The sequence below is a fragment of the Artemia sp. Qi Xiang Cuo genome, chromosome 2 (assembly GCF_049724085.1).
Source record: "Artemia sp. Qi Xiang Cuo chromosome 2, ASM4972408v1, whole genome shotgun sequence".
In the NCBI taxonomy this organism is placed as follows: Eukaryota; Metazoa; Arthropoda; class Branchiopoda; order Anostraca; family Artemiidae; genus Artemia; species Artemia sp. Qi Xiang Cuo.
The window spans coordinates 66,619,990-66,637,995 of record NC_142795.1 but is presented as its reverse complement, the minus strand read 5'-3'; the positions used below and the strand labels follow the sequence as shown (position 1 = coordinate 66,637,995).

Sequence of the window (18,006 nt, the reverse complement as noted above, 5' to 3'; positions counted from 1 at the left end):
GTTCGTGCCAAAAATGCATCTACCAGTAAAACATTACGTTTTTCTTACAAAACTGCATTTTCTACAGATTCATAACGATTTACAGCCTAATATGCATCTCCCAAGGTTCTAAACGAATTGTTGGTTCTAAACGAATCCACCGCCCCCCCCCACCCAAACCCAGGAAAATATGCAAGCATTATTTCAAGTAAATAAAGTTTTCAAACAATCATCAAACCCTGTTGGCAAAAACTATTGGACTCACCCCTAGAATGCCTTAGAATTCCCATTTTAGGGGAAGGGGGTGCCCCTAAGTCTGGTATAAATATCGAATGAACTTAATAACAGTTCACTCCTTGCGATCAAAAACACGTCCACTAGGCATGCATACAAGGTTTTTCCATCTGAAATACCATTTCTGATACAATGGGCCCCCTTCGAACTTTTCTGTGACCATGAGGTGAAAGTGGGGATGAGAAAGAGGCAGTCCACCTCTTATATGGAATAAATTCCACTCGTTTTGGGGTTTAATGTTTACTTTCATAATAACAGCGTAGACTAGAAATAATTCCATAAATAGCAAGTTCACATTTTGATGCGTTTTTTAAGTTTTTTGTACCCCTCCCCTAAATAAATACCCCCCCCCCCAACAAAAGTCCGCGTTACTGCCCTGGGGATTATACATCAATTTTCACCTTGACCCTCCCTTCGTCTTTCCCTTAGAACTTATTTTGCATTTATCTGAAGGCTCAATGAAAGCTGGGATGTTTTGGCATTAAAATGCATCCCTTGAGGTATGTCCCTCCCTACAAAATCAGAGAACTTCATTGTAGAAGTTTAAGTGACTTTTTTAGTTTTATAATTTGTTCATCACTTACAGATAGTATTTGTTATTGGGAAACATACGGACTTATTTCGATGGGAAGTTTTCTGCAGGGAGGGGGGTGTCTGGGGAATTTTCAGTGGAGAGAAAATTTTGGGGAAGAAGTTTTTGTCTTTCTTCCTCTTTGGATGTGCAATTTTACATATGGAGAGAATGTTACGGTGGCAAGATTTTCCCGTGGGAAATGAGGTTAATTTCCACAAAGATGCTGCAAGGTGACACCTCCCATCTTATTGCACAAAAGTGTTTCTGGCGTTTATTTGAATACTTTATTTAACTGAAGTGATTTGCTTCCTAATACAGTGATCTATTATAAAGGAGAGGTGGTTGATCTTTCTGTGGTGGGGGGGGGGGGCACGGTAGGATAACAAAAGAAGCACGTTTCAATGACCTAAGTTGTAGGCCTACTCAGGGGTAATTTATCAAACCAAGGGTCCTGGAAGATCGGGATAGGGCTCATTGGAACAAACATTTAAAGTTTAAGTGTCTTTCTAAGTGATCACTGCTACTCCCCCTCCATCGCCTTAAGACCTACAATTAAGTCATAGACTGATGATAAATAAAAGTTCAATTTATCAAATACGATAAATAAAAAGTTCAAACAAGGATAAGTGAAAATTCACAAAGAACAGAGGCTGTTAAAAAAAAAACTAAAAAATAAGTTTTTGAAGAAATGAGAAGACATAAATAAAATGTGGTTCAGTCGTTTAATTTAGATAACCAAGCTCTTTCAAACTGTGTGCTATTCAATCTTTGTTTATATCTATCACCTTGAATAGCGCATTTTAGAAATTAGAGGGGTTGTGACAGTTTATTTTTTATTTAATAATCAATTGTATTTTTGAAACATATAATTCTTTCATATTTTTGGGCCTTGTTTAGGAGAATAAAAATGTAAAAATGGAACTTATCACTAAAAAAAAAAAAAAAAAAAAAAAAAATCCCGAGGAAGATATTGAGCGTTGTTTAAGATAGGAAAATAGCATTAAATCAAAACAAAGGAAATTCCCCTTAATCTTCCATCCCAACTTTCCGATTGTGTCCATTTTTCAAGGGATCTAAAAACATACAGTCATTCTTCATGGATTGCAAGTGAGAAGGTCATACCATACGTCAGTTTCAAGGTTATTTTCCTATAGCCAGGTCCTAGAGGTTTGAGGGAGGAAAGAGTCCCCTATTCTCTTTTGTAGTATAATTTACGCTCGTTACAAGTTTCATTTTTGCATTCATTGTAATTTATTCTTTCTTAGTTTGAATTGGTTATTCCTATCCGATTTCTGTTCGGTTTAGATTCCATTTAATCATTCGTAGCAATTTCCAATTGTTTAAATTTTGATTTATTATATTGCTACCATCCTGCTCTTCTTAGGTTTTACTATCACTGAATACTTTATGAAAACCTTTTTTTTTGGTAAATGCCTATTTAACATGGGTTTGTTGATTTTAATCATTTAGTTATATTTTGTGTTAGTTGCAGAAAACGAAAGTTTAAAGCTGATTGAAAGAACATTTTTGGGGGTTTCTCTTGTAACGGATTGATACAAACAAATTCTATTCAAAATGTTCTGTATTGGAGGGCGTCCACTTTGGCCTTGTGGTTTCAAGCAAACCACAGAATAAAAGTTTGGGCCGTTTCCAGTCATCAAGGATTGATGACGACAAAAGTTGTTGTCTTCATATGAGATCTCCCTCATCGAGTCTAGGTACCTGATTCAGTAAAAAAAAAAAAAAAAAAAAAAAAAAAAAAAAAAAAAAAAAACATTAGACTCATTTCTTCTGTTAGGAATCAAAACGGCCCAACTTTTTCACACATTTTCTTTCTTCATGAGGTCTCTTTGTTTCAGTTAGAATGCCCTGCAAGTTTCAAGCAAATCAGAGAAATGAACATTGCACCTAGTTTCAGGCGTCATGATAAAATTCCTTTGCTAAAATTGCATGTCTTTGTTGAGTTCCCCTTGGCCCTGGTCTACACCGCCTTCCAAATTTCAAGCCAGTCGACGGACGAAAATTTTTCAAGTCCTCTGCATTTACAATCTATCAGAGGCAACGCTAGAACTTTGCCAGTAGGGAGGAGCCATAAGGCTTCAATATTTTTTTTTTTAACCACTTCATATGGAAAGGATGGTCGTAAAAACTTCGGAGAGGGCTCATTTGGCTCAAAACAGGAAGTTTTAGTATCCTTTTAAAGTGTCAAAAGTGATCAGAGGACAGCCGGACCCCTTTCACGCCCTTTTTAGCCGCCACCCCCTCAAAAACGTCCGATCAAAATTTTGGGATAGCCACTTTGTTCAAAGCCGTCTAAAGATAAAAAAAAACTATGCCTCTGAAGATAACACGGCCCCACGTTATGCCCATTCTTTATATACGGATTGTTATTGGCGAAGGGAGGAATGTTTGAACCTGGGTCTCTGAAAAGGCTCAGGGAATTAAGGTGAAGCTTGCAGGATGTATCGAGGAGGATGTTAAAAAAAAAAAAAAAAAAAAAAAAAAAAAAAAAAAAAAACACTACATGCATGTTGGTTGGCAAACAGCGTAACAGTAATATCTCAGGAACAGTTGAGGGTATTAAGTTGAACCTTTCAGAGCATGTTGAAAAGCAACCACAAGGTAACCACCCCCAACCACCCTATTTAGATGTTCCCACCCTTAGCACAGCAAAATTTTGAGAACGCCACTTTGTTCAGAATAGTAAAAAGGTTCAATCACTATACTTTCATGGATAAAATTACCCCCCCCACCACGACGCCCAGGACAGGGGTCGCATATAATGGATTACATCCATTATTTACACACATGTTTTACTTTTGGGGAAGGGGAGAATGTTTGATCCTGGGTGTGTTCAAAAAGGCTAAGGGTATAAAGTCTTTATTAAATTCCAAGTAAAAGTCAATTTATTTTTCCTATGTAATTTATATGTGTTTTTAATTTGTTTGATATAAAGAAAAGGTAACAATTTCGGGGAAAATACTAAAATTTATGTTTTGCTGATAGTGCATGCAGCCTCCTTTCAAGGGTTCTGAGAACACTTTCATATTGTCAATCAAACTTTTCAGTTTTTAAATCTTGGAAATATTCTAAAAAACTCTCATCGTCAAAATCAAACAAGAAAGTTTTCTGCAAGGTTATTCTACGAGGCATTTATACAAGAGTAATGTTACACAATTCCCCAAAGGTGTATACTTTTAAACTGGAATATCATGTTCAGCTTATTAAGCATTGTAAAACAAGTGACTATTATAGAGTCTTTGGTTGACAGCATTTTTGCCCTATTCGGGTCCAATCCGCGATTTTACGACACTACACTTTGGAGATTGATACTTTGATTGGGAAACATCTTTTTTGTATTTAAAATGGTCAATAAAAGATTAAATTTTCCTTCAAACCAAGTCTTTTCCAATATTCTACGGCCACAATTTGGTAAGATAATCTTAGTAAAAAGAAAAAGGCAAATAAACACATTAATGGCTGTCTTCATTTTAAGAAAAAATAACAAATTTTGCGGTTTTTAGATGGGAATATGAAATTACTGTCCACACGGATATGTTGATTTAGATGGTATTTTTGAAGACCTTAGACGATAATAATTTGATGTTTTTATTTTTTCTTCCCAATTCCACTTTTGGGGAATTCGGTTACTAATGAGGGTGATTCTCTTAACTTACCTTTCAGTACTATGAAGGGTTTTATTATTTACAAGCAAAACTAATCGAGATTTCTTTTTCAAAAACAAAAATTTAAATGAACAAACAAGTTTATTTTCTAAATAACTAACAATTCCACAAACTTCAGGGGAACTTTTCTTGTCTGTTCCACAATCCCCACACAAGAGGAAAAAAATATCAAGATTTTCATCTTATACCATTACTGAGCTACTACTCATTAAGAAAAAAAGCAGAAGTATTTATCCAGAACAAAACAAATAACGCAAAAACACTGGGAAAAATGTGTTCAACTATCAGACATAGTTTTTATTGACAGAGAAAAAGTGAAAAAAAAAAACCCAGCAACTATCTAGTATTCAATGCTGGAAAAACTAGTATTAATTCTGGTAGGTACCCCGACAGAAAATTTATCCTCCCACTCCCCCACCCACCCCAACCTCCCATAAATGGAAAATCGAGTTGGACCCCAAAGAAATTTGTTAATCATGATGCATTTTTTTTATATCCCTTCTGGTAGATACCTCCAACTGAAGAAAAGACTTCACAACCTTCCTCATTCCCAATAGTCATATCGTATCTAGCTCTGTTTCAGCCTAGTTATTGGACAAAGCTCTATTTACATACACAGTCAGAAAATAGTCAAAATCATATCTCACGGGAACTAAAACTCTCAATATGGCAACTCGAAGTTGGTATTTCTGAAGAATTATGTAATAAAAATCATAAGATATAAATACTAAATAAGATAGTAAATATTAGGAAGAGGTAAAAGTACTAGAAGCAACACTTAATAGAATAAATAGACTGAATAAAGATGATCCTTTATTTCCTAACAGTTTTATCCAGAACACAGAAGGAAGCATTAAAGTTGAACTCCCTTTTGATTTCCTTTGCTTATTTTTAAATCGCCTGCATGTGAATAAACTGTTTCTCTCCTCTATTATATTTTCCTGCTGACTATTGGAAAGATCTATTGAAAACATCAATCTTTTTGCTCTGAATAAATAGTTATAACTTCTGGATTGAGTACAAACTAAGTAACTGAAACACAAAAGGCCAAGCATCAGCAGTCTTCACTTCGAAACAATGAAGAAAACCACCATCAAGGATTTTTGTTTGGGGGGGGGGGGGCTGGTAGAGGAATTTTTGTTTTGGGGGACTCATCAGCTCAAGTCTCGCTCACTGCATTAGTATGGTAACCTACTTTGCCTGCCCACTCAAACACCTGCCCAACTAATCTTCCACTTCGATTCAACTGCAAATGGCTGGAAACGCCCCAGAGGTAAACCACGAAGAAGATAGGTGGACGTCATCCACGGTCGACTTACTACCAGGAACATTGATCCCTCTCCTGGGACAGAATAATCTAGAAACGACTAACGGTGCTGATGTCTGGTTCCCTCTACTCTGGCGACCTTGCTGAGCAAGAGCTCTAAGTCAAAAGTAAGTAAGTCAAGAGGCATTTTTGCTTGGGGAGCAAAACTTTACAAAACCGAACAAAAATTTGTTCTTATGCGTTTTAGTTACTTTTTTTAAGTTGGACAAAAAATCCAGGGGAAGGGGAACCTTGCAGTTCCTCCCCCTGGATAGAACCCTGACCACATTTTAGAATGGTGGGGAAAACCTTTTTACATACACATAGTTACAATGTCAACTGAAGAAAAAGAAAGAATACTTACATTTTTAGGTGGTTCAGGTGTTGAACTTACTTTGGTTACACAACTAACTGCTGAGGGATCTGAAGTTTTTGAATAAATAATTTCAATTTCCTCGTCACTTTCCATGTTGGGTAATTTGGCTTACTGCTACTTTTAAGAATGACATAAAATCCAGTATTTTACTTAAGCTTGTCTGTAAAAAAAAAAAAATATATATATATATATATATAAAAAATAAAAATAAAAACAGAATCCTTTGCAAAAGTTCTTAATCTCAAGTTCGATCATAGATTAGAGGAAAACACTGTTTTTTTTTTGCACTTAAACAGCTGAAAATGCTTATTTCTAAGGAATTTTTATATTTCAGAGTAGAGGGGCTCAGATCCAATCACCAAGTTAAAAATTGCGTTAAAGCATTACAGGATTTGGTGTTTTCCACTGGATTGGTAAAGTGCTGCATTTTTATAGTCAGCTCCGGACCTTTCCCCAGACACACAGAATAGATTTCCTCCCACAAGAAAATCCTTACAAGGTCAATGAACAGAATATAATATTGAAATCAATGAAGGCACGTAATATACTTAAAAAAAATTAAATTATTAAATTTAAGGATTGCAATTATATCTGAAAAAAAGCAGGCAAGACAATATACATAAAAAAGAGTAAGAAGCCATAGCATACAGTGCTTTGGGAGGACCAGAAAAAAATAGTTTGCCCCTTAATCAATATTGCAAGTCCCCAGTCCCCCTCCTACACCAGAAAAATCCCACAAGAAAACGTCTGTATGCTTCCCAATAAACCAATAGTATATGTACAATGGGCAAAGTTCATATCTTGCAGCCCTTCCCCAAGGGAGTTTGAGGTTTAGTCCTCCTCAAAGAGATAATTATTAGGTTTTTCGATTGTGCTGAAAAAAATGGCTATCTCAAAATTTTGATAGGGTGATTTTCAAGAGAAAAATGAGCATGGGAGGGATGGTTAGCTGCCCTCCAATATTTTAATCACTTAAAAAGGGAACTAGAACTTTTGATTTCCGATCAAACAAACCCCCTCCGATCTTCTACGATCACTAACTCGATATGATCACCCCTAGCGAAAACAAACAATAAAAATATAAATAAATAAACATGCATCCATGATCTTTCTTCTGACAAAAAATGCAACCTTCCATACTTTTGTATATAGGAGCTTGAAACCTCTACAGTAGGATTATCTGATATGCTGAATCGGATGGTTTAATTTTCATTAAGATCCCTTCATTTTTTGGGGAGTCTCCCCCTTTTTCAAAAATTGTGCAAATTTTCTCAGGCTTGTAACTTTTGATGGATACCATTAAATTAATGAATTTTACATATTTAGAATAAGCATCAAATTCAATTCTTTCAATGTATCTATTGTTATCCAGACAATCTTTTTTTTAGTTTTGGTTAATATTGAGCTGCATCACTCCTTACTTACAGTTCATTACCATGAACTGTGAGAAAAATGCATGTAGATATATATATATATATATATATATATATATATATATATATATATATATATATATATATATATATATATATATATATATATATATATATATATATATATATATATATATATATATATATATATATATATATATATATATATATATATATATATATATATATATATGCTGCTTCCAATAGCCTTTTTACTACATCCTAGAAATTTAACTCAGTAAGACTTCAAAGTTATATCATCATTCAATGCAGGTTTTCAATGCTCTTTTCAACTATAAATCATACAAAAACACAGTGAAAAGGTCAAAAGCATAGAATTGAGCCTTTAAATATCTCTCTAATGTTACAATTGTCTATTAGTTCAAGTGACATTAATTCGGGGGGGGGGGGTACTTGTACCCCCCCTCCCCGTTTTGTCCCTATTAAGATTTTGAAAATACTCTTAGGGAGTTTAAAATTAAAAAGAGTGTAGATATAAAAATTAACTTTCTAGTGTTCCCTTAAACAGTTCTCTATGATGTCCCAGCACTCTGCTAGCAGCAATTTAAAAAAAAAAGAAAAAAAGAGGACATGTCAGTCCTCTATGCAAAAAAGTGATTTTCCCTGTTGTTCAAGGTGGGGTTGGAATTTACCTGTATAGGATTTCTGACAGTGATGATTTCAATGGTGCATTTTTCATTTTGATCTGACATCATTTTTGAGGGGTTTCAGTCTTTTTTTCAAAAAAAAAAAAAAGTATTTTTAACTGAAAGTAAGGAGCGACATTAAAACTTAAAACGAACAGATATTATTCCGTATATGAAAGGGGCTGTCCCCTCCTCAACACCTTGCTCTTTACGCTAAAGTTTTTTATTGTTTAAAAAAATAGAGTTGTGAGAAACTCAAACTTTAGCGTAAAGAGCAAGGCGTTGAGGAGGGGACAGCCCCTTTCATATACGGAATAATTTCTGTTCGTTTTAAGTTTTAATGTCGCTCCTTACTTTCAGTTAAAAAAAACTCTTGTTTTTTAAATTTAATTTCTGAACGTTTTTGAATAAATGCAGGTTTTGATCTTGGCTCACAGTATATGAATAATTAAAACAAAATTTTCATATTAATTTACTTTTATTTGGTTAAATGGCTTTCTTGAAACTTGTTTCATTTTATTTACGAACGTTTTTATTAGTGATAAATATACGTAGCTTACGAATTAACTTACATAACGAACTTCTATATTCATATATTTTTAATACATACATTAGGGGGTTCGCCCCCTAGTCAATACCTTGCTCTTTAAGCGAAAGTTCAAATCTTTAAAAATGACTGCTTAATCACAAAGGCCGTTAATTAGAATAAATAGCTCTTATGAAAGTACTAAAAAATCTCTGGCTTAAAGAGTGAGGTATTGACTAGGAGGGTGAACCCAATCATATATGTAATATTTTCTGTTCGTTTAAAGTTTTGATGTTGCTGCTGCTGCAGTTGAAAAACTTGTTTTTTTTTATTTAATTTCTGATATTTTTTTCAAATAATGCAGGGAAGTCCGGCGTCCCCTTCATAGCAATGTCCCTTCCCCCATGAAAACTTCCTTCATGGAAAGATCCTCCTACATAACCCCCGACCCCAGGCACGCACGCATGAATTTGTTTCGGGGGGGGGCAAATCCTTTAAACTCATTATTCTGTGAGAAAAATCAGAAAATTATGGGAAAATTAAAAAATCGTGAGATTTTATTTTTTTTGGGGGGGGGGGGGGATGCTGGGTCCGGAGGCCCCTCTCCCCTGCGTACGTCCCTGCCCGACCTTACTGTATACTTCCCAATAACCAATATATATGTTAACATTGGGTAAAGTTCATAACTTTCAGCCCTCCTCCCGGGAACTTCGGGGGATTAAGTCATCCTAAACGCCTCACTTATAACATTTACGAAAATGTTGAGTGCAATGGCTATCTCAAAGTTTGGATGTGATTACATTCGGAAAACAGTGAGCACGGGAAGGGTCTAGTTATACTCCATTTTTTTGGTCAATTAAAAGGGCACTAGAACAGCTAGTTGTTGTTCCAATAAGCCCTCCCACGATATTCTAGGACCACTGGGTCGATACGATCACCCCTGAAAAAAATAAATAAATAAACAGGCACCTGTGATCTTTCTTCAGGCAAAAAAATGCAAAATTCCACATTTTTGTAGATAGGAGCTTGAAACCTCTACAGTAGGGTTCTCTGATACGCGGAATATGATGATGTGAATTAAGGTTCTATAACTTTTAGGGGGTCTTTTCCCCTTTTTTCGAAAATCAGCCAAATTGTCTCAGGCGCGTAACTTTTGATAGGTAGGATTAAACTTGATGAAACTTATATATTTGAAATTAGCATTAAAATCCAATTCTTTTGATGTATCTCTTGGTATCAAAATACTGTTTTCTAGAGTTTCGGTTACCATTGAGCTGGGTCCCAATAACCAATACTATATGTTAACACTGGGTAAAGTTCATAACTTTCAGGCCTCCTCCTGGGGGCTTCGAGGGATTAAGTCATTCTAAAAGACATAGTTATAATATTTTCGACCATGCTGAACAAAATGGCTATCTCTAAATTATGATCAGATGACTTTGGGAAAAAATGAGCATGGGAGGGGGCCTAGTTGCCCTCCATTTTTTGGTCACTCAAAAAGGGCACTAGAACTTTTAATTTCCGTTCCAACGAGGCCTCCCACGATATTCTAGGACCACTGGGTCGATACGATCACCCCTGGGGAAAAAAAAAAAAATAAACACGCATCCGTGATCTTTCTTCTGGCAAAAAATGCAAAATTCCACATTTTTTCTAGATAGGAGCTTGAAACCTCTACAGTAGGGTTCTCTGGTGCGCTGAATATGATGGTGTGATTTTCATTAAGGTTCTATAACTTTTAGGGGGTCTTTCCCCCTTTTTTCGAAAATCAGCCGAATTTTCTGAGGCACGTAACTTTTGATGGGTAGACTGAACTTGATGAAACTTATACATTTGAAATCAGAATTAAAATCTGATTCTTTTGATGTATCTATTGGTATCAAAATTCCGTTTTTTAGTTTTAGTTACCATTGAGCCAGGTTGCTCCTTACTTACAGTTCATTACCACAAACTGTTTGAAATCCCTGTAAATTTATTTTCAAAATAACTTTTCACAACTAAGATTAATCAAAATAATATTTAGTCTCTTAAATAAGCTACAAATGGAATTGTTTTTTCTCACTTGGAAGTTTCTTTCAATACATTTTAAAACTCCTCTTTTAATACATTTTAAAAATCACTATGGGCCATGGTTTGCTCTTTACTAAGTTGCAGCTATTGCTGCAGCCATGATTTGGTTATTGGTTTGCTATGAAACAACAAGTTAGTTGAAAACTACACCTAATTTCCTTCATTTTAACAATCATTGAATTTAGGTGCTTAGAGCTAAGAGTGCGAAAATTTAGTTTTTAGTATTTTGTAAAAAAAAAAAAAACCTTAGAGGTGGACCCAAACCCTTCAAAACTGCCTCATAAACAATTCTGTGTTATGATTATCATTATTGTTCACAAGTTTTGCCATGATTTTCATACAAGTAATCTACTTTTGTCTCAGGGAATAAGAGCTCACTCCCTAAACTCTTGGATATTAGCCTGCTTCAACACTTTTTCAGACAATTCATCTTTATGTGGGTAGGCATAAAAATCTACGGATTTTCCTGCAGCCTTATTGCCCCATATTGACAATGTTCCAATCACAACTTGGTTAATGGAGCTTCTTCTTCACTTTCTGAGAATCAGATCAGATAACATTCAGCCATGCCCAATTAGTTAATTTGTGCCTCCAACAATGATTTAGTTTAGGGTCAGTGATCTTTTTTCTGCAATTTAGCATGATCTGGTGGAGTATTTCAAACCTACCCTGTGTCTTACAAGGGTTCATCTTTTCATTCTCTATGAAAACTCTCTTTTCTCTAGGAGGAATGCTATTAAAATAATACTAATAATAACAATTTATTGGTGTCTTCATACAAAGTGATGTAATTGTCATTACATCACTTGCACTCATACAATACATGACCATTTATAATTTTGATTGGCCTTTTTGTGGCTGTAGATTTGGAATATAGCAACATTTCAATTGGGCCTCTATGTTGTGCAAACCCAGAACAAACAGGGTGAAGAAGGTATACAGCTGAATATAAATTTGTCACTCTTTCTATTATGGATAAAAACTAAAGAAATAAGTTTGCAGTACATTACATGTATAATATTTTCAATTGCAAGTGGACAGGCACTTTTAATATTTTGACCATATAATATATCAAAGTACTTCATTGAATTACTTGGGAATACTCCAATTTGTTCAATGAGAACACATTTACATGATGCTGTAGCACTGGATTCTAGGGAATTCAGTCTTCTGAGAGTTAAAACTGGGACCAATACTTTAATATCCTTTTGACAGACTACCACACACAAGAGCAGGAATAACACCCCTATTCCTTATTAAGACTAGAAAATCATCTGCATTTTACTGAAAACAATTATTATTTCATGCTGTGAGCATGTATTTGTCATAAAAAAAAATCACATTAACAAAGATCATAGGCAGCACTATTGCACTGCCTAAGTAAAGAACAATGTTTGCACAATGTATTACTTATTTATTTGTTATTGGTTTTACATCAGGGCACTTCATATTGAAAAATTTGTCACAGAAACTTAGAAAAGGGCTAATTCAATCAGAAATTGGAAGGGCTAGTGCCCTTTTAAATAGCCAAAAGTGATTTGAGGGCAACTAACCCCCCTCTCAAGTCCACCATTTCCCCAAACACATCCAATCAAAATTTTGAGATAGCCATTTTGTTCAATCTAGTTGAAAGTTCTGTAAATTATGTCTTTGAGGATGACAAACCCCCCACACACCCTCAGGGCAATAGTTATAAGTTATGCCCTGGGGGCATATAAGGTTTTATAGATAGTGTTGTCATTGAAACTTCAAAAGGGCCCATTCAATTGGAAATTGAAAGGGCTAGTGCCCTTTTTAAACATCAAAAGTGATGGGGGGGGGGGGGAACTAAACCCCCTCTCATGCCCACCATTTCCCCAAACACATGTAATCAAAATTTAGATAGCCTTTTGTTCAACATGGTTGAAAATTCTGGAAATTAGGTCTTTAAGGACAACAACCCCCCACGACCCTCAGGGTAAGGGTTGTAAGTTATGCCCAGGGGGCATATAAGGTTTTTACAAAAAGGGTTGTTGTAGAAACTTCAAAAAGGCCTCATTCAATTGGAAATTGAAAGAGCTAGTGCTCTGTTTATAGTTGAGTGATTGAAGGGGAACTAACCCTCCTCTCATACCCACCATTTCCCCAAACACATCCAATCAAAATTTTGAGATAGCTATTTTTTCAACATAGTTAAAAATACTGGAAATTAGGTCTTTGAGGATGACACCCCACCCTCCCCCACAGCTCTCAGGGTAAGGGTTGTAAGTTATGCCCTGGGGGGTATATAAGGTTTTTATAGAAACCGTTGTTGTAGAAACTTCAAGAAGGGCTCATTCAATTGGGAATTGACAGGGCTAATACCCTCATTAACAGTAAAAAGCAATTGAAGGGTGAATGCCCCCCCCCCATGCCCATCATTTCACCAAACACTTCCAATCAATATTTTGATATAGCAATTTTGTTGAACATAGTTGAAGGGTCCGGAAATTATATCTTTAAGTATGACACCCCCCCCCCCCCTAGCCTTCAGGACTAATGTTGTAAGTTATGTCCTGGGGGCACATAAAGTTTTATAGAAAGCTTTGTTGTAAAAACTTCAAAGGTGCTCAATCAATTGGAAATTGAGAGGGCTATGGCCCTTTTTAATATTCAAAAGTAATTGGAGGGAGAATCAACCCCCCCCCTTACACCAATCATTTTCTCAAACATTTTGATATGGTCATTTTGTTCAACATAGTTGAATGGTCTTGAAATTATGTCTTTGAGGATGACAACCCTCCCCCCATAGCCCTCAAGACAAGGTTTGCAAGTTATGCCCTTAGGACATACAAGGTTTCTATAGAAATTTTAGTTGTAAAAGCTTCAAAAAGGGCTCATTTGATTGGAAATTGAGAGGGCTAGTGCCTAATTTATTAGTCAAAAGTGAAAAGAGGGCAAATGATCCCCCCTCCCATGCCCATTGTTTCCCTAAACACTTCCAATCTAAATTTTGAGAGAGCCATTTTGTTCAACATATTTGAAAGGTATGGAAATTATGTCCGAGGATAACAAATCCCCCCAGCCTAGCAACTAGCCCTCCACGCCCATCATTCCCCCAAACACATCCAATAAAAATTTCAATGTAGCCATTTTGTTCAGCATAGTTGATTTAAGGATAGAAAATATGTTTTTGAGGGGGACACTCCCCCACAACCCTCAGGGCAAGGGTTGTAAGTTATGCCCTGGGGGCATATAAGGTTTTTATAGAAAGCATCATCATATAAATTTTGAAGGGGGCCCATTGGATTGTTAATCAGACGCTCTAGTGGTCTTTTTAAGAGTCAAAGTGCATTGTAGGACAGCTACCCCCCCCCTCACATACACACATCATATTGTCCCAAAATGCATCTAATAGAAATTTTTAGATAGCCATTCTATTCAAAATAGTCTAAATATGATATAAAAAGGCTTTTGGGGTTGAAACAAACCCCAGAGATTAGGGGCAAGGGTTGTAAGTTATGACCAGGGGGTATTTAAGGTTTTTACAGAAGGGATGGTTGTTTAACTTTAGAAAAGGCTCAGTCTTTTTCCCTGAAAAAGGCTGCGTCAATATAAAACAAGCAGAAATTAATTAAAAAAACATTTTTCTGCAAAGTAGGTTTTTGAAAAAAAAACTAAAGAACTCCATTAAACTAAAAATGGAAAAAAATAAAATCAAATAATCTACTAAGCTTTCAACTACCACAAATCAGTATCAATAAATAAATGACACCGAAAACAAACAGAAATTAAAATAAATAACACAGTCAAACTCAAAACAAACAGAAATTGATATGAGTAGAATTCTAAAACCCTATACTTTCTAAAAGCTAGAATATAATTTGTTCTTTACTGAAAAAATTCTTTTAAATATTTTAATTTTTACAACTTTAAGAAATCAAAAATTAATTAAGATTTTAAGGAATAAATATCTGTGTATGTATATTAAACTGACAATGCACATTTTTTTCAGCAAATTCATTTGAATTTTTTCAAATTTTTCAAAGCTTCAAAAAAGAGGCGTAAAACAGATGTTTTCAATGCATTAAAATGGCAAGAGGAAAGAAATTGGTCCAAAGTTCTATTTTTATCAATCACATCATGGAGGCAACCTTACTTTTTGTCTGTATACATGTTTTTTAGTTAGCTGACATTCAGAGTCAATAATAGATAGAATTTTGGAGTGGAGATTGGAATTAGAAGTGAGTTATATTTTCTGTTAGATTATTTTCCTGAGCCCTGGTACATTAAGAAAGAGAGTATTTAGAATTAATGTTATAGTAGTATCCACCAGAGGATCTGCTCCTCTCCAAAGATATATATTTATTAGTGGTGACACAGGTCATGGCACCTTGGGTTAATTCTGTGGCACTTACTCCCCCTACAAGTAGTGCACTTGTTATAACCAAACTGGCTATAATATCACTGCAGGAAGAACTCATATAACCCATGGAATTGCTAAGATGCAATACTATCAGAGGCCAGTAGTGGCACTTGTATTACTGTGCCATATACACTGCCAGAATGAATAATATTCCTTCCTGAAAGTCTGAGCAATTTTGAATTTATCAAGATTATAAAAGAGAAAACTGAAATGTATTCTGTTTTCAGTTAAGTTAGTCCTGCTCCTGTTTGAGGTACTTTATGTTTGTTTAAAGTTTATGTTGATTATTCTTTGTAAATTCTGTTTATTTTGGAGTGTAATTTTTTTTGCCCCTGGTACATAACTTACAATCCTTTTCCAAAGTAATGGTAGAGTAGATTTGTAATTTTAGCTAGGATATAGGCTTGAATTTTCTAAGCCTTACAAGAAAGAAAGGAGAAAAGATTGGCAGTTACAAATTTGCAACTGACAACAAAATTTAATTAGAAAGAAAATAAATACATTACTTGATGCCATTTTTTGTCCATTTCATGACTGAATAATTGCTTCTGGGGGAAATTACATTTCAAGTCCTTAATGGGACCCAAAACAGTAAAACAGTCCATAGTAACCAAAAGTTAAAAAAAATATTTCTTAAAACAAGTAGCTAATGAGAAAAAATCATCATTTGTAACTGAATCAGGAAAAGTAGGTAATATTTTCAATAGTCTTTAGTAAAATGCTATTTTTAAAATAAATTTGCAGGTATTTTAAAAAGATCCAGAAATCCGTCAAAAATGACATAAAAGTAAAGCTGATGTCATTTTTGTAGAGTTTCTGGCTCATTTTACAAATTTCTGGAAATTTGTTTTGATAACAAGATTTTACTATTAAGACTAATAAACTGATAATTATCATTGCTGAATCAGCTACAAATGACAATTTTTTCTCCCTAGCCAGTTTTGTTTAGACTTATTTTTAAGTTTATGATTGCTATGAGCTGTTTTGAGCCTTTGTTGTCCTTTAAGGGCTCAAAATATAATTCTCCCCAAAATCCCTTATCCAATTATGAGAGAATAAAAAAAAGGCATCAAGTAATGTTACACATTTATTCAGGGGAAAAGAGGGCATGGAGTGGGGGGCTAGTTGCCATCAGATCTCTTTTGACTCTGAGAAAGGGAACTGAAACTTTCAATTTCAAATCAAATGAGCCCCCTTAAAAGTTTATACAACCACCCTTTCCATAGAAGCCTTCTATGCCCCTAGGTTACAACTTGCAACCCATGCCCCCAGGCTCTGCAGGGTTGGGTCACCCCTGGACACATTATTATATGATATTTGGACTAATTTGAACAAATGGCTATCTTCAAATTTTAATTGGATGCATCTGGGGAAGAGCAAGCAGGGGTCAATGCCCTCTGATCACTCCTGACTCTTAAGAAGAGAACTACAACTGTCAATTTCTAATCAAGTGAGCCTTCTTCAAAGTCTATACAACCACCCCTTTGATATAAACCTTATATGCTCCCAGGGCATAGCTTACAACCCTTGCCTCTAGACTTTAGGGGTTTGTGTCAACCCTGAAGGCATTGTTATATGATATGTGGACTATTTTGAGCAAAATAACTGCCTCAAAATTTGGACAGGATGCATTTGACTCTTGCATAATGTATGACACTTGCCCCTGGTCTCTGGGGGGTTGTGTCAACCCTGGAGTTTTTGTCATCTGATCTTTGGGCTATTTTGAACAAAATGGTTATCTCAAAATTTTTGATTGGATGTTTTTGGGTACAAGAGGGTATGTGGGGGGTGGGCAGGGGCAATTCTCCAACATTTTTATTGGAGGGGCAAGAGGGATCCATATCTGGATAGTCAAAGGCCATGGGATGTATAATATTTTTTATCCATATTATTGGGGGGGGGGGGCAACTGCCCCCTTGCCACCCCCAAACAACGCCCCTGGGGGTGGGGTTAGTTGCCCTGCAATCACTTTTGACTCTTAATAGGGATACAAGAAGTACAGATCTTATGGCCTTTATTATAGGCAAAGCTATAGCATTGCCTCTGATTTTGTTCCCTTCAAAAGAACTTATAGAAAAAACTGCTCCCATTTTGTATGTAACCTTGGGCTATGTCTAGTTTTATAAGATGGGGGGACTGTTATGGTATATAAACAAAACTATAGATAGCCTATCCTGGGCTGTATGTGAGCACAAGGGACTGCAAAGTTTCTACAACAATTCCTTCCATACAAATTGCATAGCTGAAAAGAAAAATAATAAATGGACCCCACTTTTTTCTTTACTCAGCCATTGCTATGATAATGCCCATGATAAGCCAATCCTGCTATCTAAACATATATACATCTAAGTCCAAGGTTATTTGCAATGTTTAGGAAGGATACATTTTAATCAAAATAGTTGTCCAAGGTTAGGCACTGTCAGAATTCTAGGGGTCTTACCCAATCTACTACTACTAAATACAACTAAAAACTCACCACAGCTCCTAGCTTCCTGAGGCCAACACAGCCACACAAACTCCTCCATCCTACTCTATTCAAAGCCTCTCTGCTTTACACACTTCCCTGAAGTTCCCATTTCCTTTAATCTATCTTTATGACATCCTCCTATCCCAACCATGGATGACCTTTCCATTTAGCCAAAAAAGGACAATCTTTAGCAATCTGTCATCCTTTGTCTGCAGAACATACCCCAGCCACCTCAACCTTTCTCTCATTATAGCCCTAGAAAGC

At 35.5% G+C, this 18,006-nt stretch overlaps 1 protein-coding gene across 2 annotated transcripts in view; it reads right to left on the bottom strand.

The window, feature by feature from the left end:
* Positions 1-18,006, bottom strand: part of LOC148955523 (uncharacterized) — a 93,989-nt gene that overhangs the window by 72,296 nt on the left and 3,687 nt on the right. For both annotated transcript variants that reach the window (XM_089102681.1, XM_089102684.1), the window contains exon 2: positions 6,204-6,375. In XM_089102681.1, coding sequence (XP_088958807.1) covers positions 6,204-6,308 — 105 coding nt within the window. In that variant the 5' untranslated portion in view covers positions 6,309-6,375. The remainder of the gene's footprint in view (positions 1-6,203; positions 6,376-18,006) is intronic.